Below are 27,771 nucleotides of genomic sequence, written 5' to 3' on the forward strand. Positions count from 1 at the left end.
CGTGGTAAGCTTATTTTCCAAACTTGCCAGTTTACTTTCCAATTTACTTTCTAGCCTGCTTTCCAAACTTGCAAGTTTAGCATCCAGAAGATGAGAAATTGCGTCGATGGATAAAGGATCCTTAGACGATTTCTTGCTTGTAGCCATTTTAAGTTTGACAAGATTAAATCAAGTATTGTTTTAGGAAAAAAAAAGTTAATCAAAAGTATCAACTCATATGATTAAGTTCGAAAAGATTTGATTAAAGGGTGATTATAGTTGAAAAAATGCAGAGCGCCTAAAAGGCAGATGTTTACGTCGCCATCTTGAAACTCCACCCCCGGATGCTTTCTTGAACGCAAAGGTAAGAGGTTTGTGGTCCGTGAACACGGTGAAAGGCCTACCTTCTAAGAAGTACCTGAAATGCCGGTTTGCCAGGTATAGCGCCAACTGTTCCCAGTCGAAAGCACTATATTTGAGCTCGGGTGGTCGTAGGTGGTTGCCGAAAAACACCAGGGGTTGCCCGTGACCCTCAATGAGTTGTTCCAGCACTCCACGGATTGCCGTGTTAGATGCGTCCACTGTGAGGGTGGTAGGGACGTCGGTTCTGGGGTGTACTAGCATAGCGGCATTTGCTAAGGCTTCTTTGGTTTTAATGAAAGCGGCGGCGGACTCCTTGTCCCTGGTAATGTCTTTGCCCTTACCCGACATCAGGGCGAACAGCATGATTCAGGCAGCTGAAGGGAGGAAGCGGTGGTAGAAATTCACCATACCCACGAATTCCTGAAGGCCTTTGATTGTGTTGGGTTGGGGGAAATGGCAGACCACGTCTACCTTGGCAGGCAGAGGGGTTGCCCCATCTTTAGTAATCCTGTGGCCCAGGAAATTGATGGTGTCAAGCCTGAACGCATTTGGCCGGGTTGATTATCAGGTCATGTTTACTGAGTCGGGCGTAGAGTTGACGGAGGTGGGACAGACGCTCCTGACGACTGCTGCTGGTTATGAGGATGTCGTCAAAATAGATGAAAGCGAGGTCCAGGTCGCGTCCCACTGTATCCATTAACCGCTGAAATGTCTGTGCGGCATTCTTTTGGCTGAACAGCATGTGGAGTAACTCGAAAAGGCCAAAAGGGGTGATAAGTGCTGTTTTGGGGACATTGTCTGAATGCATCGGGATTTGATGGTATCCCCAGATGAAGTCTACCTTGGAGAAGATCCGTGTGCCATGCGGGTTTGTTGCAAAGTCCTGAATGTGCAGCACAGGGTAGCGGTCCAGTGTTGTAGCCTGTGACGGATGCACCACTCTCCTTCTTGGCTTTCCACAGCAAGTCCGCCCAGGCTGCCACCTTCTGGAGGTCACTGAAATCCGCGTCGGACAGCAGCAGGCGTATGTCCTCAGGCAGCTGCTCCAGGAATGCCTGCTCAAACATGAGGCAGGGTGTGTGACCTTTTTCCAAGGAGAGCATCTCATTCATCAAAGGTGACAGTGGCTTATCCCCCAAACCATGCAGGTGCAGTAAGCGGGCAGCCTGCTCGCGCCGTGAGAGTCCGAAAGTCCTTATGAACAAGGCTTTGAATTCTGTGTATTTGCCGTCCGCTGGGGACAACTGTATGAACTCCTCAACCTGGGCCGCTGTTTCCTGGTCGAGGGAGCTCACCAGGTAGTAGTAACGCGTGGCATCCAAGGTTATCTGCCTAATGTGGAATTGGGCTTCTGCTTGCTGGAATCATAGGTGAGGTCGCAGTGTCCAAAAGCTTGGCATTTTTAACAAAACTGCATGAACAGATGCAGCGTCGTTCATCTTCGGCCCAAATATCGTTTGGACCATCGGGGTCACCTATTGTAGCGGTGTGTTACATGCAGCGCTGAAATAACAACACGGATTCGGCGAGGTGCAGTTGCGAAAGAAATTTATTCAAACTTCACGGCCTCACTTTAAAGCCTTCCTGATCCCACCCTCCCTGGATCACAGTCCCGTCTCGCGCTAGGGCTTTTCCCCTTGCTGGTGAAGTAAGGTGCCTTTTTTGCGACCAGCCTCAATGCCGGCACGCGCCGCTTTGTGAGCCAGTTCGAGTTCGCTGGGAATATTACCTTTCTATGCATATAAAACACTTAAGAAACGTATGTATTCAAATAATTAAACCACTGCGTTGCTTAGTAATAATTGTAGCTTTCATCGGGGCAGGGGCTTTCACATGCTCCATTATTCTCACTTTATACTTTAAAATTGTTCCAATCGTTGACCAACTGTAGCCTAATGCTTTTCCAATGACTGATGGCGTTTCACCTCTTTCCAAACGCTTGATTATTTCCACTTCATTTTCAATTCTGATCGCTTCCCATCAACGGAACAAAAACACTGTGGGCGGCGGGTACCAATCTCCGCTGGCTCCTAAGGACTACTGCACTGAATTTCCCAGGTCCTAAAGTCCACAGGTTAAATGGGACAAGTGAGGGCTGTGCTGGGTTTGGGTATTTGATCCTCCAGAATATTCCAGGTGGCAGTGTTTTTTTTTTACGAGGTCAAGTTGTGAGCTCGACATCAACCCGGCACAGATGGTACGGGTGTCACTGGATTGACATCAACCCGGCACGGGAGCGTTCTGTCACTGGATCGAACGCGGGAACCTCCGTTCTCAAGCCCAGTGCTGATCTGACTGAGCCACCAGCTGACCGGAACTGGGGGGTTTAGGGGGGAGGTGCTGGGTCAGGGTGAATCTTGCTAAGAAACATTTAAGCCAAATACAAAGTTACACACTTAACACAGTGTCAACAGCAACGACTTAAAATGGCGGACAGCATTCTCCTTCCTCAGTGCGTAAGTATGAATTGTCAGTAAGTCGGACGTTCATAACTCGAGGACTACCTGTATAAGATGATGAGGGGCATTGATTGTGTAGATAGCCAGAGATATTTTCCCAGGGCTGAAATGGCTAACACGAGGGGCATAGTTTTAAGCTGCTTGGAAATAGGAACCAAGGGGATGTCATGGGTAAGTTTTTCACACAGAGAGTGGTGGGTGTGTGGAATGCACTGCTGGCTATTTGTGTGAGAGTGTTTCAGCTACTGTGGGAACAGGAACCCATGCAGCTCAGTGGGAACAGGGAATAATACCAATGGAGAGAGTCAAACTGAGCCAGGTCACAGATTGGAGATGGCAGAAATGTCCCACTCTTATAGAGACAGGAAGGGCATCAGAGAGTTTTATGATCATTCCAGATACCAGCACTGTGCCCAGTTAGAAAATGATTTCTCTCTCCAACTTAGGTTAAAATTCACTGTAACAGTGTGATGCCAGATCATGCCTTGACAACTCAAGTGATCTCATCTGAAATGTTGTCCTATACGTATTGATGGATTTTGTAAATCTTTTTACAGGTTAAAAATGACAAGGAATTTGTCTCCGGGAATCTCGAACGCAACACGCCAGTTTTGCTGTCTCTGTTCAGATATTTAAGAAGTGGAGCAAGGGATTCAATCAACCATTCTTCCTGCTCAGACTGTGGGCAGGGATTCAGTTGATCATCTGACCGACTGGTATGCCCGTCATTTTACACGGGGGGGTGGGGGAACCATTCATCTGCTCAGACAGTGGGAGTGGATTCACTGGGTCATCTCAACTGAAGGTATTTCAGCAAGTTCACACTGGACAAGGCCATTCACCTGTTCTGTGTGTGAGAAGGGATTCAGTCGGTCTTCCCACCTGTGGACACAGCAGTCAGTTCACACTGGACAGAGGTTGGTCATCTGCTGAATTTGTGGGGAAGGACTCACTCAGTCATCTGACCTAATGGCTCACCAGCGAGTTCACACCGGAGAGCGCCCATTCACCTGCTCTGACTGTGGGAAGGTATTCATTCAGTCATGTAAATTGAAGGTACATCAGAGAGTTCACACTGGAGAGAGGCCATTCACCTGCTCAGATTGTGGGAAGGGATTCACTTGCTCATCCCAACTGAAGGTACACCAGTCAGTTCACACTGGGGAGAGGCCGTTCACATGCTCAGACTGTGGGAAGGGATTCACTTTGTCATCTCAGTTACTGAGACACCAGTCAGTTCACACCGGAGCGTGGCCATTCACCTGCTCAGACTGTGGGAAGGGATTCACTTTGTCATCTCAGTTACTGAGACACCAGTCAGTTCACACCGGTGAGTGGCCATTCACTTGCTCAGACTGTGGGAAGGGATTCACTGAATCATCTCAACTGAAGGTACATCAGCGAGTTCACACCGGAGAGAGGCCGTTTACCTGCTCAGACTGTGGGAAGGGGTTCACTTGCTCATCTAAGCTGAAGGTACATCAGCGAGTTCACACTGGAGAGAGGCCGTTCACCTGCTCAGACTGTGGGAAGGGATTCACTCAGTTAGCTAACCTACAAGCACACCAGTCAGTTCACACTGGGGAGAGGCCGTTCACCTGCTCAGACTGTGAGAAGGGATTCACTTCGTCATCTCAACTGAAGGTGCATCAGCGAGTTCACAATGGGGAGAGGCCATTCACCTGCTCAGACTGTGGTAAGGGATTCACACAGATAGCTAGCCTGCAAGCACACCAGTCAGTTCACACTGGGGAGAGGCCATTCACCTGCTCAGACTGTGGGAAGGGATTCACTCGGTCATCTCAACTGAAGGTACATCAGCGAGTTCACACTGGAGAGAAGCCTTTTACCTGCTCAGACTGTGGGAAGGGATTCACTTCATCTTCTCAACTGAAGATACATCAGAGAGTTCACACTGGCGAGAGGCCATTCACCTGCTCAGTGTGTGGGAAGGGATTCACACAGTCATCTCAACTGCAGAGACACAAGCGAGTTCACACTGGGGAGAGGCCATTCACCTGCTCAGACTGTGGGAAGGGATTCACTCGGTCATCCGAACTACTGGCACACCAGTCAGTTCATACTGGGGAGAGACCATTCACTTGCTCAGAATGTGGGAAGGGATTCACTTGTTCATCCCAACTACTGGCACACCAGCGAGTTCACACTGGGGAGTGGCCATTCACCTGTTCATACTGTGGGAAGGGATTCACTCGGTCATCTAAGCTGAAGGTACATCAGAGAGTTCATACTGGGGAGAGGCCGTTCACCTGCTCTGACTGTGGGAAAGGATTCAATCAGTCATCCCACCTACAGAGACACCAGCGAGTTCACACTGGGGAGAAGCCATTCACCTGCTCAGTGTGTGGGAAGGGATTCATTCAGTCATGTCAACTACAGAGACACCAGCGAGTTCACACTGAGTAGAGGCCAATCTCCTGCTCAGACTTTGAGAAGAATTTCACTCAGCCAAATCAAACAAATGTGCATCATTGAGTTCACACTGGGGAGAGTGTGATGGTGAGTGTGAATTCACATTGCTGTGAATGTGGGAAGCGATTCACTCAGTCATCTATCCTTATGTAACTAGCTTCAGCTAGAAGTTTAATATAGGGGGTAATAGCCCCCCAGCCAGGCCAAACTTAAGAAATCTCATTTGGGTGGATGCTGCGTGATGTGTCCCCTGTTACAAATCAGTACCCCGAAGTAACAAACAGTACACAATATGTGATTAAACGATTGAGCTTTATAATTTAAAAATGCAAACGCGAGGAAATCTGCAGATGTTGGAAATTCAAGCAACACACACAAAATGCTGGTGGAACACAGCAGGCCAGGCAGCATCTATAGGAAGAAATACAGTCGACGTTTCAAGCCGAGATCCTTCGTCAGGACTAACTGAAAGAAGAGATGGTAAGAGATTTGAAAGGGGGATGGGGTGATCCGAAATGATAGGAGAAGACAGGAGGGGAAGAGATGAAGCTAAGAGCTGGAAAGGCGATTGGCAAAAGGGATACAAGGCTGGAGAGAGACAGGATCATGGGACAGGGGGCCTAGGGAGAGGGGAGCACCAAAGGAAGATGGAGAGCAAGCAAGGAGTGATTGTGAGAGGGGTAGAGAGAGAAAAGAAAAGGGAAACATAATAAATAAGGGATGGGGTAAGAAGGGGAAGGGGCATTAAAGGAAGTTAGAGAAATGCCATCAGGTTGGTGGCTACCCACACGAAATATAAGGTGGTGTTCCTCCAACTGGAGTGTGGCTTCATTTTGACAATAGAGGAGGCCATGGATAGACATATCAGAATGGGAATGGGACGTGGAATTGAAATGTGTGGCCACTGGGAGATCCTGCTTTCTCTGGCGGACTGAGCACAGGTGTTCAGTGAAACACTCCCGGTCTGCGTCGGGTCTCACCAATATATGGAAGGCCACACCAGGAGCACTGGACGCAGTATATCATACAGCGACCCACAGGTGAAGTGTCACCTCACCTGGAAGGACTGTCTGGGCCTCTGCAGTGGGAAGGGATGGGGGGGGGGGAATGAATTGACAAGGGAGTCGCGTAGGGAGCAATCCCTGTGGAAAGCAGAAAGATGTGCTTGGTGGTGGGATCCGGTTGGAGGTGGAGGAAGTTATGGAGAATTATATGTTGGACCTGGAGGGCGGTGGGGTGGTAGGTGAGGACAAGGGGATCCCTATCCCTAGGGTGGTGATGGGAGGATGGGGTGAGAGCAGATGTGCGTGAAATGGGAGAGATGCGTTTGAGTAATCAGATTGAGTTAAACTGCTGCAGGATCCTGGAATGTGTTGGATTGTGTCTGGTTTCTCTTGGCACATCTTCCACACTTACTACCTTGTTTGTTTGTATTGTATGTGTTTTTGATTTTTGTTTCTCTTTTTGTTAATCACCTTGTCCTGTATTTCTGCAAGGAACTTTTCTGTTTCTGGTGTTATGTACCCTTAGGGTTAGTTTTTACTGTGGACTGTCACTTTAAAACGCCGAGAGAATGAGATTGACTTTTGGACACTTGTTTGAGCTGCTCCAGAGGGAGAGAGAGAGGTGGAGTTATTTGATGGAGAATCAAATGTTATGGTTTCTCTGCAGCTTGTTTACTTTTTACAAGGACACAGACATGCACAGTTAGAGTCAAGATGGATTCGGTCAATGGAAGACACCAGTGAGTCGGTCGCTGGTTTAAACTTTCAGTAGCCCAAAAGGGGTGAGTTGAGATCGATCCTGAGTATTGATAAATGACTCTCACAAGTTTTCTGCAACTAGAAAAAGTTTGCAGAGAAGAGGAGAGGAAGGTTTGAAACAGAAGAAATCTAGTGACCAAGAGATCACTGTTTGGACTCTCTCCAAGTAGCCCTTGAGGGTGAGTTTGTTTCCATTTGCTACAAAAGTATGATTGTCACTCAGTTAATCTACAGGTGTGGGTTCTCTGGTGAGGGGAAAACTTTTGTGAATACCACGTGTGTGTTTACCCTTTGGGTGTGGTAGTTCACTGAAGAAAGGCACCCCTGTGGCAAATCACTATTGGAGTTATTTCGTATGTCGTGGAACTGGATAAGTGGCTATCACGTTGTGTGTGATTGGGGTAACCTTGTGGAATCTACTGGTGTCTTGACTCTTGCTTGGGTGGTGGTTCCCTTTGTGATGAGCTACTGTTGGTGATAAACCATGTGTGGATTCTGTTTGAATATCCTGTAGCCACCACCTTGGGATGTCCCATAGCTGAATTCGTGTGTGGAGTGGAACAACTTTGGAGATAAAACCTACTGCTATTGTTATTTTGTATTGCTGTCATAGAATCTGTGGAATATCAACGTAGTTGCCTTCTCACAACATTGCCTTTGGATTACAAATATCTCCCTCATAACAATAATAACAATTCTGTGCATTTGAATTGAACTTTTCTGACATACCACCGTAGACTGTAACTCTTGCCACCTGAGCTCGAAGAAGTTTGGGGACTTTATTTTTATATTGTTCTATTGTTGTGTTCTATATAAGTTATGTTTATATTGTTCTATTGTTGCTGATACTTTTACAGGGTTGCATGTATGTGACACTGGGAAGAGGTCTCCAACTCTCAGTCAGGTGCTCGATGCTCCCTTATCAACATCTCGTCTGCTCAGATCAGTGGGATGTCTCCCATGGAAGGTCATACTCATTCCACTGGTTAATGTTTTCTTCCATAGTGATGATTCATTTTTCTGAGTTGGCCTCTCATTTAAGTTTTCTGGTCTGTTTTTTTTTCATCACAATTGCATATACACACCTGTTCAGCTTTTTTATCACTAATTTTTATTGCAACACCAACAAATTACATTCAATACAACCAGTTGCCGATTACATTTTGAGCTGTTTAACCCAGCCACCACCCCCAACCCTCATCGCCATCCCCTCTCCACCCCTCTCTCTCCCCCCCACCCCTTTCCCCTTCACCAACCAACTGAATGGTAGTGCACAAACAGGCAGAACATTCCTATTTTAACAGAAGATCTTTTAAGTTTGTTATCAAATTTGTCCACATTAAGACTGTGTTTGGTCGTGCATCATTTACTCTTGCTGACAATAATTCCAGGTAAGCAATGTCCAAAAAGCTCAAAGCCAGTGAGTACTCGAAATATCATGAGGAGGTTTCCAATGCTGGACTACAATCTTATTAGCTGCAGTCAAGCCTGCTAGCCAGATTTTGTGTGTTATTTTTTCCTGTAAGGGAAAGGTGGGAGTCTTCATTTAGAAGATGTGCAGCGGTGTCCCCCTTAGTTCTGTAAGAACTTCCCCCACAAACCAAAAACCCCTGGAAATTCCCATATAACATGTATAAAAGAGCCAATGGTTCTGTGGGGGCAAAATGAGCAATATAGGTCAGGAACCAGTCCCATTTGATGTCTAATTCTCGGGTTAGATATGCTCTATGACAAAATTTCAAGTGTATATACGGATGATTTGGGTTTTTTGAAGCAATGGCAGCATTATTCCAAACTGCATCCCAGTCTAAGTTTTGTCCCAGTTCAGATATGTCCCTATCCCAGGCTTTCATTCCTGATGTGGGCATATATTTCTGGGAGTTTACTTTATCATAGATATATGACACTATTTGTCTTGAAGAACTCTGTATCCAACTTAAAATGGGGTGGTCCTTTAAATCTGACCCCCAGGGAACCCCGTAGGCTTTCTAAGCTGATCTTACTCCAAAGTAGAAGAAAGAGAATGTTTATCAATATTGTATCGAGATACCAGTTCTTGATAGTACTTGCCCTATTAATATCTTGAAGAGTAGTAATACCTTTATCCTTCCAAGTTCTGTTAGTGAATAGTTTCCCCCAGAAAGAAAATGATTATTGTTCCATATTGGAGGTGATTTGCACCATATGCTTTTAAATTTTAGGAATTTTTCTGCTGCTCTAAACACTTGTAGCATATGGGTTAAAATTGGACTGTAATACAAATCACATTTTACAGTAGACATACCTATAAGGAGAAAGTCCTTCAACCTTATTCGTGCTATTAGCTCTTTTCTATATTTTTCCATGACAAAACTTTATCCTCCTCCATCCAATAGCTAAGACTTTTTAATACAGATGCCCAGGGATACAGTTTAAAATTTGGACATGCCAATCCCCCATCCGACTTTCTGAATTGTAGAGCTGGTCACTTTATATTGGGTCGTTTACCATTCCAAGCATAGCATCATAGTAAGGAGTCCAGTTTTTGCCAATATTCTGCTGGAAGCGCAAGTGGGATCATTGAGCTGATAAAATTAATGCAGGGTAAGATGTTCATTTTAATGACTGATATACGGGCTGTGACTGATGCCGGCTGGTCTCCATCTATTAATATCTTCTATTTTCTTTTAAATTAAAGAGTAATTTGTTTTAGCCACAGATGCTAGGGGAGTATTAACTTTAATACCCAAGTGGAGGACTTCTTTTGTAACCTTAATCTGGGGAGGGAGAAATACCTTACTTTTTTCTGTATTAATCAGCATCAGTGTTGATTTTGACAAATTAACTTTGCATCCTGAAAGAAATCCAAATTGCTCCAGTGTTTTTAAAACATAGTGAAGAGTTTGTTGAACATTTGCCATATAAACGTGTGTTGTCAGCGTAAAGTGAGCATGATGTTGTACCTATTGTAATGGGAGATCTGGGGAGAGTTTCTAATTAAATGTGCAAGCGGTTCAATAGATATAGCAAAAATTGAAGGAGACAGAAGGTCCTCTTGTCATGTGCCCCGTCCTATGTCAAATAACTCTGAGAAACGTCCTCCCACACATGCCCGTGCTGAAGGATTAGCATACTGTGTTCGAATCATATTGATAAATTTGTCGCCAAACTTAAATTCTTTTAGAACTCTCCAAAGATATGGGCATTCTAGGTGATCGAAGGCTTTTTAGCATCTAGAAATAGCAGGCCACAGGCTGGCGGGAATTTATGTGCTGCACTCATTATGTGTAAGAGCTGGCGAATATTATCAGATGAGAGACATCCCCTGATAAAGCCCGTTTGATCTGGGCTAATTTTTTTTCCCAACTACTGTCTCGAGTCTACTGACTAAGACTTTAGAAAATATCTTGAGGTTGGCATTTATCAAGGAGATTGGACAGTAATTGGCACACTCCAAGGGGTCCTTACCAGTCTTAGGTATAACTGTGATCAGGGCTGTGTTTAGATCTCTATGGAAAGTGCCATTACCAAAAGCATAATTTAATGTTTCTAACCATACTGGTCCAAGAATATCCCAAAGTGCAAGGTAAAGTTCCACAGGTATGCCGTCTATACCTGGCATATGGCCCTTATATGTAGCTTTGACTGCTTTAAGTAGCTCATCCAATGTAATAGGGGAGTCTCCAGAGTTTTGGTGTCCTCTAATGACCACGTAGGGAGGTCTAATCCACTGAAGAAATCTGTGAAGTCATTCTCCGAAGGAACTGAGCCACTTGTATGAAGTTCTTTAATTCTTGAATGTCTCATTTATGTCCTCTGTTGAAGATACTACGCCATGTTTAGCGCATCAGATCGCTGGTATAGACCTTTTAGCTTCCTGTTGTTTGAGCATTTGTGCCAAAAGATGGCTCGGTCTGCTGCCTTCTGCATAATACTTATGTTTGGTTATCTAAATCATATATTCTGCCCTGCTTCTTAATAAGTCATTGAATTCTGCCTGTTTTGTTTTGAGCTCGTTTTCTTTTAGTAATGTGTATCTCCTTTTGAGATCATTCTCCAAAACCTTACATTGTTCTTCTAGGGTGGAAATCTTTTGAAACCAGCTTTTATGTAGGTGGGAACTGAACCATATGGTGTTAATTTCGTAAGAAACCCTTGATGGAGGCCCAAATCATTGTCATATCTGAGACACTTTTTATTTAAATTTATAAATTCCGTCAGTTTTGTTCTCAGTTGTGTTAGAAATTCGTCAGTTTTTTTAGAATGGTGGAGTTAAACCTCCACCGAGTAGCCTTATTTTTAATTCTGCCGTAATTAAAAGTAGATATGGAAAAGTAGATAAAGTAGACTGGGTTGTGATCGGATAGATGTCTGGGCAAAAATTCTATTGAATGTACCAAAGGCAGCAATCTGGGGGATATAAGAATGTAATCTATCTGAGAGAAAGTTTTATGTCTTGTGAAGAAGAAGGTATAGTCTTTAGCAGATGGATTATGCACCCTCCACACATCAGTTAAATTTAAATCCATTAGAAAAAGGTTAAGTGCTTTGGAAGCAGATTCTTGAGGAAGCTCTGTTGAGGAAGATTTATCGAGGTTATTATTTACCAAAGCATATATGTCTGAACCAACATATAGTTGGTAGTCAGTTAAGTAATTGTGAGGTAATTGAGGGAAACATTCAACCTTGAATATAGTTGCGGCATATAGGCTAATGAATGCAACTTTTTTACCCTGAATGGGTTCACAGCAAAAAGCTAGACTTTCTCTAGCCCAGTAACTCTTTCACAGATCAACGTTCCAGGTCTTTACTTCATCACACCCATACCCACACCCCCCCCACTCCACCTATCACGCACCCTGTGTCCCTTCCAGCCTTCTCCCCACAATCTAACTCTGATTCATCTTCGGTTTTTTTTCTCCAGTCCTGATGAAGTGACTCACCCAAAATGTCGATTTAACTCTTTTCCGTAAATGCTGCCTGTTGTACTGAGTTCTACTAGCATTTTATATGTGTTACTTGGATTTCCATCATCTGCGATTTTCTCCATCCATGTCGTTCCACTCTTACATACTCATGTGTCGATCTAAAAACATCGTACGTCCTTCCTTCTTTAAATCTGGCAGCCCGTTCCAAGCACCCACCCCACTCTGTCTAAAAACGTGAGCCGCACATCTTCTTTAAACTCACTCCCACTCCGAACTTAAAGTTATTCCCTCTAGAATTGCAAATCTCTACCCTGGGAAAACTATTCTGACTATTATGTCTCTCATAATTTTCCACCTCATAATCCTGTTGTTTCCCGTCAGGTTCTGACATTCCAAAGAAGACAAACAAGTCGGTCCCACCTCTCCTAATAGTTCAAACACTCTAATAATTGTGCAACATCCTGGCAATCCTTTATAATTCCTGCCCTTATTTCCTATTTTGCTTGTAGGTTCTGGAATAGAGTCAGAACAGCTTTGATCCGTTCACAAATTTAATGGTAAGTGCTAAGGGACATTAATTCTATCTCTGATCCACTACACAGTGAATGACAATAAATGGATCAATTAGAGTGAGTCGATTACTTGGCCCTTGGAGTTCTGCGTAGATTGTGTTCCATGTAAGACATTATTTGTTATGTAGAACAAACCTGCAGTGGCCGGGAATCAAACTGGGGTCAGCTGATTGGAAGGCAGCTATTTTTACCACTATACCATTATCGCTCTATAATGTTGCTGGAGATTTGAGTAGTGGAGAGGGAAAGCAGGCACACGAAAATGTTCAGAGTTTCAAAGGCTTGTCATGTGAAGGGTGTTTGATGGTTCTGGATACTTACTAGAATTCAGAAGAATCAGGGATGACCTCATGGAGAGTTATCGAATGTTAAAGGCCTTGATAGAGTGGATGTGGAGAGAATGTTTCTGATGGTAGGGATGTCACAGACCAGAGAACGCAGCCTCAATGGATCAATGTCCTTTTAGAACGGGGATGAGGAGAAAATTATATAGTCGTGAAATGGTGACTATATGTAGTACCCTGCCGCAAGTACTTGTAGAGACCACACCATTGGATATATTTAAGGCAGAGCTTGATAGGGTCTTCATTACTCAGTGCATGAAGGGATGTGGGGGGAAGGCAGGTGATTAACGCTGAGAGGGATGATGGACCAACCATGATAAAATGGCAGAGCAGACCTGATGAGCCAAATGCCTAGTTTTTCTCCTATATCTTATGGTTTCATAAGATGTTTGTAAAACCACTTCACCCTGTTCTGTTGGCAAAATAATTTCATTGATCTTTTTGAATTTCTTCTTCCACTTAAGAAAATTAGATATTAATTTAGTTTTCCATCAAATACTGAAACATGCTTTGAATCAGACAATTACCACCAAATCTCAATAATTAGGACCACTGTTGAGGGAAACAGATTGTCTTGAATCTTAAGGCCGTAATTGGTTGAAGAAACAGAGAAAGATGTATCAACAAATTCATATGTAACATGAGGCTGTCTATCATTAGTTCAGTTTCTTCCAAATGCCGTGGAGCATTTTCCATCATTTTGTGCTCATTTCTCTTTCAGATCCCAGCTCATGAAGTTCCTTTTCCGCTATATTGCATGCATTCCAATTCTTATTTTATCTTTTCTTCAGAATAAGTTCACTTTAATGATGACTCCATGCCTAGAACATTGAAACTTACACCTTTACATATAACATGAACCTTGGGAATCGATATAATGTGTCTGAAGGGTAAAATAACAATTACTTGTGTTTCTGCACAGCCCATAGTAGTTTAAATTCTAAGGCGGTGAATCTGTGGAATTTGTTGCTACGAGCGGCTATGAATGCCAAGACACTGGGTGTATTTAAGGAAGGGATAGATAGATTCTTGATCAGTCAAGGCATCAAAGGGTATGAGATGCAGATGACTGTAAGAATTGGATAAGCACATGATTGAATGGTGGAGCAGATTCGATGGGAAGAATAGCCTACTTCTGCTTGTATATCTTATGGTCTGTGTCCACGCTCTCAAATACAATCATCGACGCTTTTGTCAGGATCCTGCAGGAAAGGACGGAGATTACAAAAGGATCTGATCCTTGATCGTTATACTTCAACTTATAAGTAGGCAGCCTGAGCTTCTCCTTTGGCTGTTGCATAAGGATAAGGGAGCAGGTGAACATTGTGAATTATCAGGGAATTATATATTGATAAATGTGGCTTCTGAAACAAATGGTGATTGGAACGCCCAACATATTTAAGAGCCAGCAATTGGAGAGAGTCAGTGGGCAGAAGTGAGAATTGTCAGTATTACTGAGGAAAATGTGTTTGTGAAGCTGGTGTATCTCAAGGTTTCAGGTCACCTGGAGTTAATGGACTACACCCCGGTGTTCTAAAACAGGTAGCCAAATGGACCGTAGAGGCATGATTAGAGATATTTCAAGAACCACTAGATTCGGGTATGATTCCAGAAAAAAACAGAGCATTGCAAATGCCATTCCACACATTAAGAATGGGGGGAGAAAAAGGATAGAAAATTATCAGCCAAGCATACTTTCGGTGATTGGAAAGATGTTGAAGTCCATTATTGAGGATGAGTTCTCGGTTTCTTGGAGGCACGTGATAAAATAAGGAGGTCAGTATGGTTTCCTTCAGCAGAAATATTTAAATTCTTTGAGGATATCACAGATGAGATAGACAGTGGAGTCAGTTTTAGGTGTCAGGATTATTGAGCAGGGATCCAATTGCAGACCCAGTGGTATGCACACAGTGATATTGATTGAGTAACAAATCCCAAGGTGCAAACAAAGTCGGCGTCAATGATCAGGCAGAGATCAAAACATCCAGAGAATTCTAAAACCTAGAATTGGGAAACAGGCAGAGTTGATATTCAGACAGAGTACAGATATGAATGCTGGAAAGGCTCAGGAAAGTTCACTGGCATAATCTGGCAACCAACAGGTGAAAATGCACGACTGAAATACATTGAGCAATAAACAGAGAGGCAGATGATAAGTGGAGCACAATGAGACACAGGTGGCAGCAATACAGGTAATAATGACGTACAGATCGGCGACAGAGTACTCAGTAATACAGAGGCTGGAGTAGATCAGGAGCATATGGCAATACAAACCACAGACTGGCAGCTAGTGGGAAACGCACAAAAAGACAGTGTGTAGCTGGAGGTACTGACAGGATGTTGGTTGCATAGATATTCTGAAGGCCTATGAAAAGGCTTCCTACACGGGGAAGCTTAAGGTGATCCGAGCATATTGATTCCAGCAAAGATAGCAGTATGCAGGAAAGATACCAGCAAGGATAGTGGTAATAAAGGCAACACTTTCTGGATGGCTGTTTGTGACTTGTGTTCCGCCAGGGTTGTTTTGAGAACGCTACTTTTTCAAGTTTTCGGTTAATAATCTTAACGATGGAATTTTTGACTTTGTGGCAAAGACTGCGGACAATGCGAAAATAGGTGGAGGAACAATTTATGTTGTGGAAGTCAAGCCTGCAGAAAGACTCGGAAGGATTAGGAAAATGTGGAAAGGAATGTCAGATGGAAGGCAGTGTATGGAAGTAAATTGTCATGTACTTGGGTAAAAGGAATAATGACATAGACCATTTAGCAAACTGTGAGAAAATTTGGCAATCAGAGGTTCAAAGGGACTCCTTAATTCCTCATGCTGAAAATGACCCCAAATGCTCCGGTATCACATCAATCATGACAGTAGAAATATTAAATGCCATTGATAGATGATTGGACCTTGTTTTGCTGGAGATAGTCATTGCCAGGGAACTCCTGTTGTGAGTATATTGGTTTCTATGGCCTATGCATTCTTTAATGTCTTTGTGTATGCAGAAGAGGCATGCTTTATTTCTTGGGAAATCACAAATGGAACTGAAGCTGCTGAAAATTATTCAGCACTTGTGATTTTGAAAAAGGATGAGAATCATTACAGAAACAGCTAAATGTTATTCAGCCCAGGAGACAGTTCTGAGGGATCACTGCAAAAATACCCTGGAGCTGAGGATATCGACTGCTGACCACCACAAGTGTTTTGTAAGGTCGGGGAGATAGTGTCTTCGGTTTGCGTCCTGTTCACTTGTTTTATGAAGCTGGTTGGCATTCCGTCAAAGGCTAGATTCACTTCTAGTGCCATCATCTTCTGGATTCACTTCTTGTGCCATCATCTTCTAGATTCTATCAATGGAAGTCAGATTGTGACGAGAGATTGTATCGTTGGCCATCTTCTAAAATTCTTTAGATCTGCAAACACACGAAAACCCAGTGCGTAACAAGTTTGACAGCAGCATTTATGGAATCAAGGGGAAAAAAAATAAACCTTTTATTACAAAACAGTTGGTGTAGAGAAAAAGCTAAAATCTGTTATTTAGCAAACACAGATAAAGCCATAAGGGGACCTTACAAACTATATATAAAGGGTGTGGAAATAGTGTGCGAGGTTACATATATAAAATAAAATAGCGAAAATAGGTAACTGTCTGAACTACCAGCATTTTGTGTGTTGTTGTTTGAATTTCCAGCATCTGCAGATTTCCTCGTGTTAACTATCTGAACTATTAGAGTTATAAAGTTATAAACCATGAAACAGGCCATTCAGCTGAACTCCATACTGACTTAGGAGCCATTTGCCTGTGTTTGGCTAATGTCTCCAGAAGTCTTTCAACAAACTGGGTTTCAGATTGTTTAAAGTCATTTTCAGTACATAAGTATAAAGGGGAATGAAATAGTTGTTATTCTGGATTGGATGCAAAATAATAAAATAACATAATAATATAAAGAATATATTAAAACACAAACAATAAAATATAAATATATGACCGCACATATAACTGATATACATAGATATATTGTATTTACAGAGTAAGTAATTCATATATTCCTTCCCATTCTAAAATTAAGGGACATAATTTCGGGGTGAAATTTGCTGACATGGATCTTTTGACTGACTGGAAACAGACCAAGTGATTTTCTTCTCTTCTCAGTGGCAGATATTTACTCTTGGGCCAGTGAAGGGATTGGAGCTTTGGAACAGCTACTGACAATCTATATAAGTCACCTGGCCAAGTGAACTATATTTAAACACTCCATGTTCACAGATGGCAGGGAGCTGGGAATAGAACTAAAGAACAGTTGGATGGGATGATAATGAGCGATAGATTAATTCAGGCATAGCTGGAGTACTATATTTGTGAAACAAATTTGCATCCCCTGTTCACTCAGCTGTCAATCTGTTAATTTCCTGAATCCAGCCCAGCAGAGGTATCGTCGTCATCTCCTGACAATTCACCTTCATTCCATGTCTCCTCATTGTCATTTCACTTGCCAATGATGACATCTCTCCCTGACCAGCCTGCCTTTGTTGAAACTACATTCACTGGGAACCGCAGGAATGATACTACATTGGTTGCAGTCATCTCCTGCACAATGGAAAACAATCGTGTTCGTTAGCATCAATCATTCCAGGCCGAGGACTTCTCTGCAGGAATTTCTCACATCCATTCCTTGGGCTCAAACACCTAAAACTGACTTTTCTTTCACCGCAAGGTTCAAGGAGTGATATCACAAATATGAGAAAATCATATGGCTGTTGCATATAGAGCAGTTAGCTTGGCTATTTTTTATGCAAAGTGCTGTGTGTTTTCAGCATTGTCAGTTTTGGTTTCCATGTTCATTGTCTCCAGTAGTTTCTTCAGTTTTCGTCACAATTCAAATGGCACCAACCTATCACACTCCCCAAACCTCACACACCACCAGCACAGTTTGTGGCTGGACTTGTACTCACCAGGACTTCATCACCATCCTTCTCAAAACATCTAATTATAAAACCCAGGACTCTGGCTGTTAAATTCTACTGCAATACTGAGCCTTGGAAATTCTACTTCATGCTAATCAAGGTTGTTGTTTAACAGGACTGCTGTCATAGCAATTCCTACAAGTATTCATAATTTTAATTCTGTCTGCAGAAAACGCCTATTGATCGTATCTGATCTCGGGACCTCTATACTCAATAAAGCTGAACTAACAGAATTATTTTGGGCCATTCTGAGGGCAGTTTTTCAACTGATAACATTCTCTCTTCAGGAATTCGGTATAGCCTGCTGAACATTCCCAGGGTTCCTTGGTCCTCCCTTTCAAATTAAAGAAGTTCGTAGAATCAAGCAGAGGGCAAAAGTCACCAAGAGCATCAGTGGGTTTGGGGTGACTGAGAACTTCGCTTATAAACTGCTTCACCCTGACACAAGGTCTCAGACGACAGACCCACAGGCCAAGGAGTAGATGATGAGAATAAAAACTGCACCAGTTTCCTGCTATAGACCATTGGCCACTAGATACCGTCCCTTCTGAACATGGAACATAGAACAAAACATTGTGGAACATAGAACAAAACATTGAACTACAGCACAGGACAAGACGGTTCAGCCCGCCATGTCGTGCAGAACCAACTGAGAAGTAAATCAATAAATCCCCACAAAGTAATCCTTGATACGGACGCAATCACATTTAACCCTCCCATCTCCTCTGAATTTACACCCTCTCACCTCCAATGCCCTCAGTTATTTGAGATTTCTATCCTGGGGGGGGGGGGGGGGGACCCATCTCTGCTCGATTTGCATAATCATATAATCTTACAAATCTCTGGCAGATCTGTCCTCGGCCTCCACCGATCCAAAGAAAACCACCCAAGTTTGTCAAGCCTCTCCTAATAGCATGTCTAAACCACACAGCAAGCAGGGTGGTTTCTGCACCCTCTTTACTACTTCAATATTCTCCCTATATTGGAGCGAGCATAACTGTATGTAATGCTTCAGATGCTGCATAACCAGGGTCTTTTTAAATTACCTTGTGACATTACCTCAAGGCCTCAATAAAAGCAAACATTCTATAAGCATTGTTAACCATATGATCAACCTGTGTAGCTACAAACGTGGGCCCCAAGACCGCTCAGGAACACTGTTAACAATCTTGCCATAAACTGATTACAGTCTCCTCATATTTCTGCAACCAAGGTGTAACACATTTATCTGGGCTGAGCTCCATCTGACATTTCTCTGCCCATATCTGCAACTGATCGAAATCACGCAGAAGCCCTAGCACAGATCCCTGCAGAAAACTCTTAACTACAGACCTTGATCTCAAATAAGTCTCTTCAATTACTACTCACTGTCTTTTATGCGCAATCAGTTCTGAATCTAAACAGCCAATTCACTGAGGACCACATACATACTGATAGTCAGTATCGGTCTCCTGAGAGGGACTTAGTTATACACCTTAGTAAAATCCATGTAGTCAACATCTGCTGCTGTACCTTCATCACTCTCTTTCGTCACTTTGTCAATTGGATTGCTAAGTTATGGCCTGCCCGACTCGAAACCAATCTGGCTCTTCCTTAATAGGATATAGGTTTCCACATGCTCCTATATCTAAGAATTTTTTCCAGCAATTTCAGTACAACTGACATGAGACTTATTTGTAGTTCCCAGGATTTTCTTTTGTTCCCTTCTTAAATAGAGGCATTCACCAACCTATGGGACCTTATCTGAGCCTAAAGTGGAAATGAGCAGATGGGTCAGGGACCCAGCAATCCTCTTTCCTGCTCCCTTCAATAACCTGGGGTAAATTCCATCAGGCCCTAGGGATTTATCTAGCTTAATACTCATTAGGAAATCCTAGATTTCCTCTTTTTTGAACTCCAAACACCCTAACATATTTATGCATGCAGCACTGATCTCTGGACCTGTATATCCTTTTCCTTGGTAAATACTGAAGCAAATTACTTATTAAGTATTTTACTCACATTCTCCACCTACAAGCAAATGTTACCTTTTATCATTGAGTGGTCCTAACCTCTCCATAATTATCCTTTTGTTCTTGATGTATCAATAGAGTGACACATTAATTCTACTTGCTGAGGACTTTTCATGGCTCCTCTTGGCTTTCATAATTTCATTTTAGTGTTTTTTCCCCCTCTGGCTTCTTTATCATCCTCATGTACTTCGTTTTATCCTGATTTCCGAAGATTAATATATTTTCCTTTTTCTTCTTGACTAAATTTATCAACTCTCCTGATGTCTTAAGCTTCTCTTATTTTTCCATCCCTTGACTTTCTTTTAACAGCAACATTCTTTTCCTGTACCGATCATTAAACACTCTTCCATTGTCTGATGTTGATTTGTCAGAGAAAAGGTGTTCCCAATGAACCCTTCTTAGTTTCGCCTAATGCCCTCCTAATTTGCCTTATCGAATTTAAGGCTCTCCTATCCTTATCAATAGCTATCCTGAAAGCAAAGAAGTTGTGGTCACTGTCGCTTAACTCCTCACCCACAAAGAGGTCTGCCACCTTGATAGGCCCATTACCCAATATTAGGTGGTATACAGGTACAATCCCATCAGATTGACTAGAGCCTTCCTGTTCTTGAGTCTTACCCAATTGAGTGCAGCTGTGATATTGTCCTGATTAGTTGTGCAAATTTCTCCTCATTTGCCTCCTCCTCTAACTTTTCTGAAACTTCGAACGCCTGTTTTAATTAATCGTCCATTATTGCCCATCTCTCATCACTATTACCCATAACATGCCCTTCAAATTATCTGGATCATCATACCTATTTATTTGATTCTTCCTATTCCATACTTTCCCTGACATCTCCCTTCATGTCCGATCCTTCACTCACTGACCTCGTTTTCTGATTTCCAGCCCTCTGCAAAAATAAGTTAAACCCATCTCAGTAGCATTAACAAACCTTTCAGCCAGTGTACTTGTTCCCTTCCAGTTCAGGTATAGGTCAACCTTTGCCCAGAAAAGATTCCATTGATAGAAGAAATTGAAACGCTGCCCCCTGTTGCATATCCTAAACCACTCTTTCATTTCTGCTGCCACCCATTCCTACCTCATCTCCAATGCCTCAACAGCCTTCCTATAGCAGGGTGAGCAGAACTGTATGCAATACATCAGATGTAGTCTAAAAGTCTTTTTAAAGTTGCCACATAATATCTTGATGTTTGAACTCAATAACTCAACTAATAAAAGCAAGCATTCCTTACCACATAAGTAACACATGCAGCCTCTTTCAAGGAGCTTTCAAGTCACTTTCTTGGACCCCCAAGATCATTCTGCTCACTAGGAGTAATCCTGAGATTACTAATTGAAGGTCCTTCTCTTCTAACTCTTTCCTACCTCTATATACACTGTTACTCACTTCTTCCCCCTTTTTACCTGCAAACCGGAAGGTAAGATTGATATTTGAGATTTTTGAAGAGTCGTGATTGTCACAGGTGGATGAATAATAGGAAACATTTCCATTTAAACCTGCAGTGTACACATCTATGCAGAAGTGAGGCGATGCGAGCAGAGGATTTTTTTTGTCAAGTACCCCACCCCCTCCCCCCCAACCTCTATCTGAAAGATATTCAGATCTATACTTCCATCTGTCTTCTGGGAAAAACAGAAGTTACAGAGACACAGACACGATTAGGAAATCACCTATAAAGCACATATAACGGGTCTTAATGACAACTTTCATAACACTGTTATAACTCTAGCAGGAGATGATGTACTATTGGGTTCACAGCCTACCATCTAATGATCTTGTACCTAATGATTTAGCTTTCTCTGCAGCTGTTATACTTTATTTTATTACTATTTCAGCTCGTACTACCACAAGGCACTGGATTCTTTTATTTTACCCAGTAGATTAATACACCAACAAGAGGGGCGGCCTACCTAGATCTGATATTCTGTAACAATCAGGATAAAATTTTGAATACGGATGTTGTTGAGGCCTTTGGAGCAAGTGACGTTAACATTGTTAGTCACAAAGTATTTTAGGGATGTGTATTAGTGAAATCCAAAACCATTAAATTGAATTTCAGAAAGGCAAGTTTGTGCAGATGTGGCAAAGGCTTCAGTAGGTAAACTGGAAGGAAATGGTTTATCATAAGTCAGTTGAAGAACAATGGGGTCAATATAAAGAGGTATACACGCAGTGCAGGAAATGTTCATACCCAAGGTCGGGGGAAGCAATGAAAAACGAGCTAAATGGTTGAATGAAGATGTACTAAGGTGAGATATTGGGTGCAGAATTGGCTCAAAATCAGAAAACAACAGGTAACGCTGAGAGGATCATTTCCACAGCTGCAGATGTTAAAAGAGGGGTTATGCAGTGATCAGTTCTGGAGCCGCTGCTGTTCTTAATTTACATTAATGATTTGGATAAGCAAATAACAAATAAACTAGTTAAGTTTGCAGATGACAGAAAATAAGGGGATCGGGCTGATACTGCTTAGCTAGCAGAATCAATACAGGTAGATATAAGCAAAATCCAGATGTGGGCAGGTACATGGCAGATGAAATTCAGTGGAATTTCATCTAAAGTATTACATATAGCAAAGAATATTAGTTGTAAAGCTGAAATGTGGAGTCTTGAGTAGGAAGGTACACTGTATGAGAAGGATTTGGGCATCTGAATAGATATCACTATCAACATGCACAGAAGCAAAAAGGAAGGCTAATAGAATGTTGGACTATACAATGCACTCAGTGAAGTTCATGTCCAGAGACGTTCTCCTTTAGCTGTATAATGCACATGTGAGGCCATACTTTGAGTACTATGAACGATTTTGGTCTCCATATTTTGTGAGGGATGTACAGGAAAAGTGAATGATGTGATGGAGAGTTCAGAGAATGGCGACTAGACACACCCCAAGTGAGCAATGCAAAAATATTGAAAACAATCAAATCATTTTAACCATATAACAATTACAGCATGGAAACAGGCTATCTCGGCCTTTCTAGTCTGTGCCAAATGCCTGCTCTCACCTAGTCCCACCGACCCGCACTCAGCCCATAACCTTCCATTCCTTTCCTGTCCATATACCTATCCAATTTTACTTTAAATGACAATATCGAACCTGCCTCTACCACTTCTACTGGAAGCTCGTTCCACACAGCTACCACTCTATGAGTAAAGAAGTTCCCTCTTGTGTTACCCCTAAACTACCCCTAAATCTCAACTCATGTCCTCTTGTTTGAATCTCCCCTACTCTCAATGGAAAAAGCCTATCAACGTCAACTCTATCTATCCCCCTCATAATTTTAAATACCTCTGTCAAGTCCCACCTCCTTCTACGCTCCAAAGAATAAAGACCTAACTTGTTCAACCTTTCTCTGTAACTTAGGTGCTGAAACCCAGGTAACATTCTAGTAAATCTTCTCTGTACTCTCTCTATTTTGTTGACATCTTTCCTATAATTCGGTGACCAGAACTGTACACAATACTCCAAATCTGGCCTTACCAATGCCTTATACAATTTTAACATTACATCCCAACTCCTGTACTCATACCAAAAGCTTTCTTCACAACCCTATCCACATGAGATTCCACCTTCAGGGAACTGCACCATTATGCCTAGATCACTCTGTTCTACTGTATTCCTCAATGCCCTACCATTTACCATGTATGCCCTATTTTGATTAGTCCTACCAAAATGTAGCACCTCACACTTATCAGCATTAAACTTCATCTGCTATCTTTCAGCACACTCTTCTAACTGGCCTAAATCTCTCTGCAAACTTTGAAACCCTACTTCATTATCCACAATGCCACCTATCTTAGTGTAATCTGCATACTTACAAATCCAATTTACCACCCCATCATCCAGATCATTAATGTATATGACAGACAACACTGGACCTAGTACAGATCCCTGAGGCACACCACTAGTCACCGGTCTACTCTGGCATCTTCCGTCCAGCCACTGTTGATCCATTTTACTACTTCAATATTAATACCTAATGATTGAACCTTCCTAACCAACCTTCTGTGTGAAACCATGTCAAAGGCCTTACTGAAGTCCATATAGACAACATCCACTGCTTTACTCTCGTCAACTTTCCTCGTAAACTCTTCAAAAACTTCAATAAGGTTTGTCAAACATAACCTTCCGCGCACAAATCCATGCTGACTGCACCTAATCAGACCCTGTCTATCCAGATAATTATATATACCATCTCTAAGAATACTTTCCATTAATTTACCCACCACTGACGTCAAACTTATAGGCTTATAATTGCTAGGTTTACTCTTGGAACCCTTTTTAAACAGTGGAATAACATGAGCAGTATGCCAATCCTCCGGCACCATCCCTGTTTCTAATGATATTTGTAATATTTCTCTCAGTGCCCCTCCTATTTCTACACTAAATTCCCTCAAGGTCCCAGTGAACATCCAGTCAGGACCTGGAGACTTACCCAGTTTTATATTCCTTAAAAACGCCAGTACTTCCTCTTCTTTAATCATCATAGTTTCCATAACTTTCCTACTCGTTTCCCTTACCTTACACAATTCAATATGCTTCTCAGTTAATACCGAAGAAAAGAAATTGTTCAAAATCTCCCCCATCTCTTTTGGCTCCACACATAGCTGTCCACTCTGATTCTCTCACTATCCCTTTTAGCCTAAGCTGACAGAGAATGAGAGCAGATAGGTAGAAGTTTTCAAAATCATTAAGGCTATTGGTAAGGTGGATAACTACTGCTTCTTCAAAATCAATCCATCAACAAAGACACAGGGCCATAGGTGGTGAATGGTTAAATGGAGATTTCAGGTTAACATCAGGAAACTTTTTTTAATGCAAAGACCCATGGACACTTTCTACAACCTGTAAAAACCTTGGCTCCAATGACGAACATATTAAATGGCGACAATACTGGAACAGCAACACGGGATCTGAACAATGACCACACCTCACTCCTCCCAGGCAATAACTCAGCTGCCATGAAAAACTCGACCTTTGCAAATGGACTCAGAAGTTGACATACCAAACATCAGAAACACTACACCGATTGGGCACCTGACAACCCCCAGCTTGCCCCACTGGTTTTCCAACATGGGACATCCTACACCTGCTCCAGACATGTCTGGTCACCGTCAGAGACGCCTTTGCCACAGTTTATGGATGTGGCCACGAGCTAGAGGAGTGGCTTGACAAATAGAAATGTGAAGAGAAATACACCTGCCAGAGGAAAAGTATGTGCTGAGAACAAATGGTCTGAATCCAATAGACTATATGAATAATGAGTTGTGTGCATGGACATTGTAGACTGACAGTCCCATTTCAGAAACAACTAATCCACATAACAAGCATCATTCAGACTGGCACGATGTATCAACTACAGGTAGCTTAAATATTTCTGCAAAATGTATTTGAAAAAAAAGCACAAAAATAATTATATATGATTCAAAGCCACACTCTGGCAGCAAAATGCAAAAAGAATTATGAAATCTACATTGTCTCACTGTACCAGAAACTGGAATTTACACAAATAACGCTACTCTATCAATTTGTATCATAGACAGGTACAGAATGAACCCCACACTCTCACACTGACCCAGAGACTAACAGGTACAGAATGAATACCACATTCTCACTCTATGCCGGATACTGGCAGGTACAGAATGAACCCCACACTCTCAAACTGTACCAGACACTGACAGGTACAGAATGATTCCAACCCACTCACACTGTACCAGAGGCTGACAGGTACACAACGAACCCCACACTCTCACACTGTACCGGAGACTGACAGGTACAGACTGAATCCCATACTCACACATGGTACCATAGATTGACAGGTGGAGAATAAAACCCCCAGTCTCACACTACATCATAAACTGACAGGTAAATAATTAATCCCACACATTCACGCTGTATCAGAAACTGACAGGTACAGAATGAACCCCACCCCCTCACACTGTACTCGAGACTGAGAGGTACAAAATGATCCCCACACTCTCACTCTATACCAGAGAATGAACCACACACACTTATACTGTACCAGCGACTGCCAGGTACAGAACGAACCCCACACACACTGTACCCGAGATTAATAGGTACAAATCGAACTCCATGCTCTTACACTGTGCCAGAGACTGACAGGGGAAGAATATACACCACACACTCACACTGTACCAGAGTCTAACAGGTATAGAATGAACCGTACATTCTCACACTGTACCAGATACTGAGAGGTATAGAATGAACAGACATTCTCACACTGTACCAGATACTGACAGGTACAGGATGAACACCACATTCTCAACCTCTTGCAGAAACGAGGAGATACAGAAAGAATATGACAATGCACACTCTAGGAATCTCTCTCTCTCTCTCTCCCTCTCCCTCTCCCTCTCTCCCTCTCTCTCCCCCTCCCCCCCTCTCTCTCTCCCTCCCCCCCCTCTCTCTCTCCCTCTCCCTCCCCCTCCCTCTCTCTCTCTCTCTCTCCCCCTCTCCCTCTCTCTCTCTCCCCCTCTCCCTCTCCCCCCCTCTCTCTCTCTCCCTCTCCCTCTCTCTCTCTCTCCCCCCCCCCCACTAATGTTCTATCTCAATCAGCCATTTTTCACCTATTCAACTGGCAGTTTAGAGTGCTATTTGATCATTCAATCAGACTGGCCTGTCCTTTGCAGATTGAAAAGACTATTGCACCAGTAACATCACAACACACAAAATGCTGGAGGATCTCAGCAGAGCTCCTGTAGTTTGGCTTGGATTTCCAGCATCTGCAGATTATCTCCTATTTTTACATCAGCAATGTGGTCAATTAACCGTTGCAATTCTGACCTTGTTCTCTCTACTGTATCTCTGTTCGTGTTTGTCTGTGTGTGTGTGTGTTTCTGTGCAACCAGGAAGGATTTGAAGGACAATTTAAAATAGGAAACTGCAGAAGGGGAGCGACAGTAGGTGGGTTTCGGTCAGTGTCGCTGGTCTCCGTTTATAGATGAATATTCAGCCAACAATAACGTGAAATCTGTAATTGTAGCTCCTCCGTGACAAAATTCAGTCTCTATAATCTACCGGTCTCATTTCCACCAGTCAGTGCTGAGGTAATGCACCAAGAATTTTGATGTGTTCAGTCGACCTAATATTTGCATCATAGTCGATGACATTGAATTAATGTGTTCAAGCAGCTGTAACTAGGAAGTTAGTGAGGTGAATAACCTTATCTCTGGAGACTGATCCTCTGTATAAAGGCCCTGTGTATCAGCTCAGAGTCTAACGGAGCTGTGAATTCGAGAGGAACAGAAATTACAGGTTCACATTGAAATGGTGTATCCAATTATCTGGCGGATAGGAGGAGTTTATTATCCCTTACTTTCAGCCTTTGGAATTCCCGGTAAGTTTCAGTGTCACCTGCTTTTGGTGAGTGTAGCTGTTCAATTCCAATCTTGTGATTTCCCTGTCGCTGGTTTCCCCTGTCACCTGCCCAGTTCTAGTGTTCCGTATTTCAGTAATGGAATGGAAACATCAGGAATACAGATGCTGGGACATGGATACAACCCGCTGCAAGTATTCAGCGAATCCGCCAACACCTACGGAACTGAGCAGGTGAGGCAGCGTTCTTCTAGCGGTTTGTGATCAATAAGAGGACGTTCCGGTCTCTGTTTTTGGTCTTGTAGCAGCTGCACTGAATCCGAAAATACTGTGTTTATACAGCCTGCATAAATCATACCAATTAATTGTCGACTTATTATGTGAGCGATTGAGTGAGGTGCAACAACGAACTGTCATTAATACTTCGACAAATGTGAGGAGTTCCGTGTTGTACACGAAAGTGTTATGAATGTTTGATTTTATTTTACTGCGTGCACTCCTTCTCTTTCTCCGCTAGCTCCGCGCCGTCTCTCAACCCTTCCGAAGTTAAATGCAACAATAAAGTGGAAACATTACAGGATCCCCTCAAACTGCTGCATTGGCTTCTGCCGGTATTTTCTCAACTTGCTGTTCCCTGTCTC

General features: G+C 42.7%; 1 protein-coding gene across 13 annotated transcripts in view; it reads left to right on the plus strand.

The window, feature by feature from the left end:
- Positions 1–3,524: 3,524 nt before the first annotated feature.
- Positions 3,525–27,771, plus strand: part of LOC132394268 (zinc finger protein 420-like) — a 74,780-nt gene continuing 50,533 nt past the window's right edge. For 2 of the 13 annotated variants that reach the window (XM_059970189.1, XM_059970185.1), the window contains exons 1-2: positions 3,525–5,714; positions 12,414–12,461. In XM_059970189.1, coding sequence (XP_059826172.1) covers positions 3,771–5,228 — 1,458 coding nt within the window. In that variant the 5' untranslated portion in view covers positions 3,525–3,770 and the 3' untranslated portion in view covers positions 5,229–5,714; positions 12,414–12,461. Of the gene's footprint in view, positions 5,715–6,905; positions 7,847–12,413; positions 26,206–27,771 lie in introns of those variants that run through there. The other 11 variants (XM_059970186.1, XM_059970180.1, XM_059970181.1 and 8 more) reach the window with 11 other exon arrangements.

The sequence above is a fragment of the Hypanus sabinus genome, chromosome 5 (genome assembly GCF_030144855.1).
Source record: "Hypanus sabinus isolate sHypSab1 chromosome 5, sHypSab1.hap1, whole genome shotgun sequence".
Taxonomy (NCBI): Eukaryota; Metazoa; Chordata; class Chondrichthyes; order Myliobatiformes; family Dasyatidae; genus Hypanus; species Hypanus sabinus.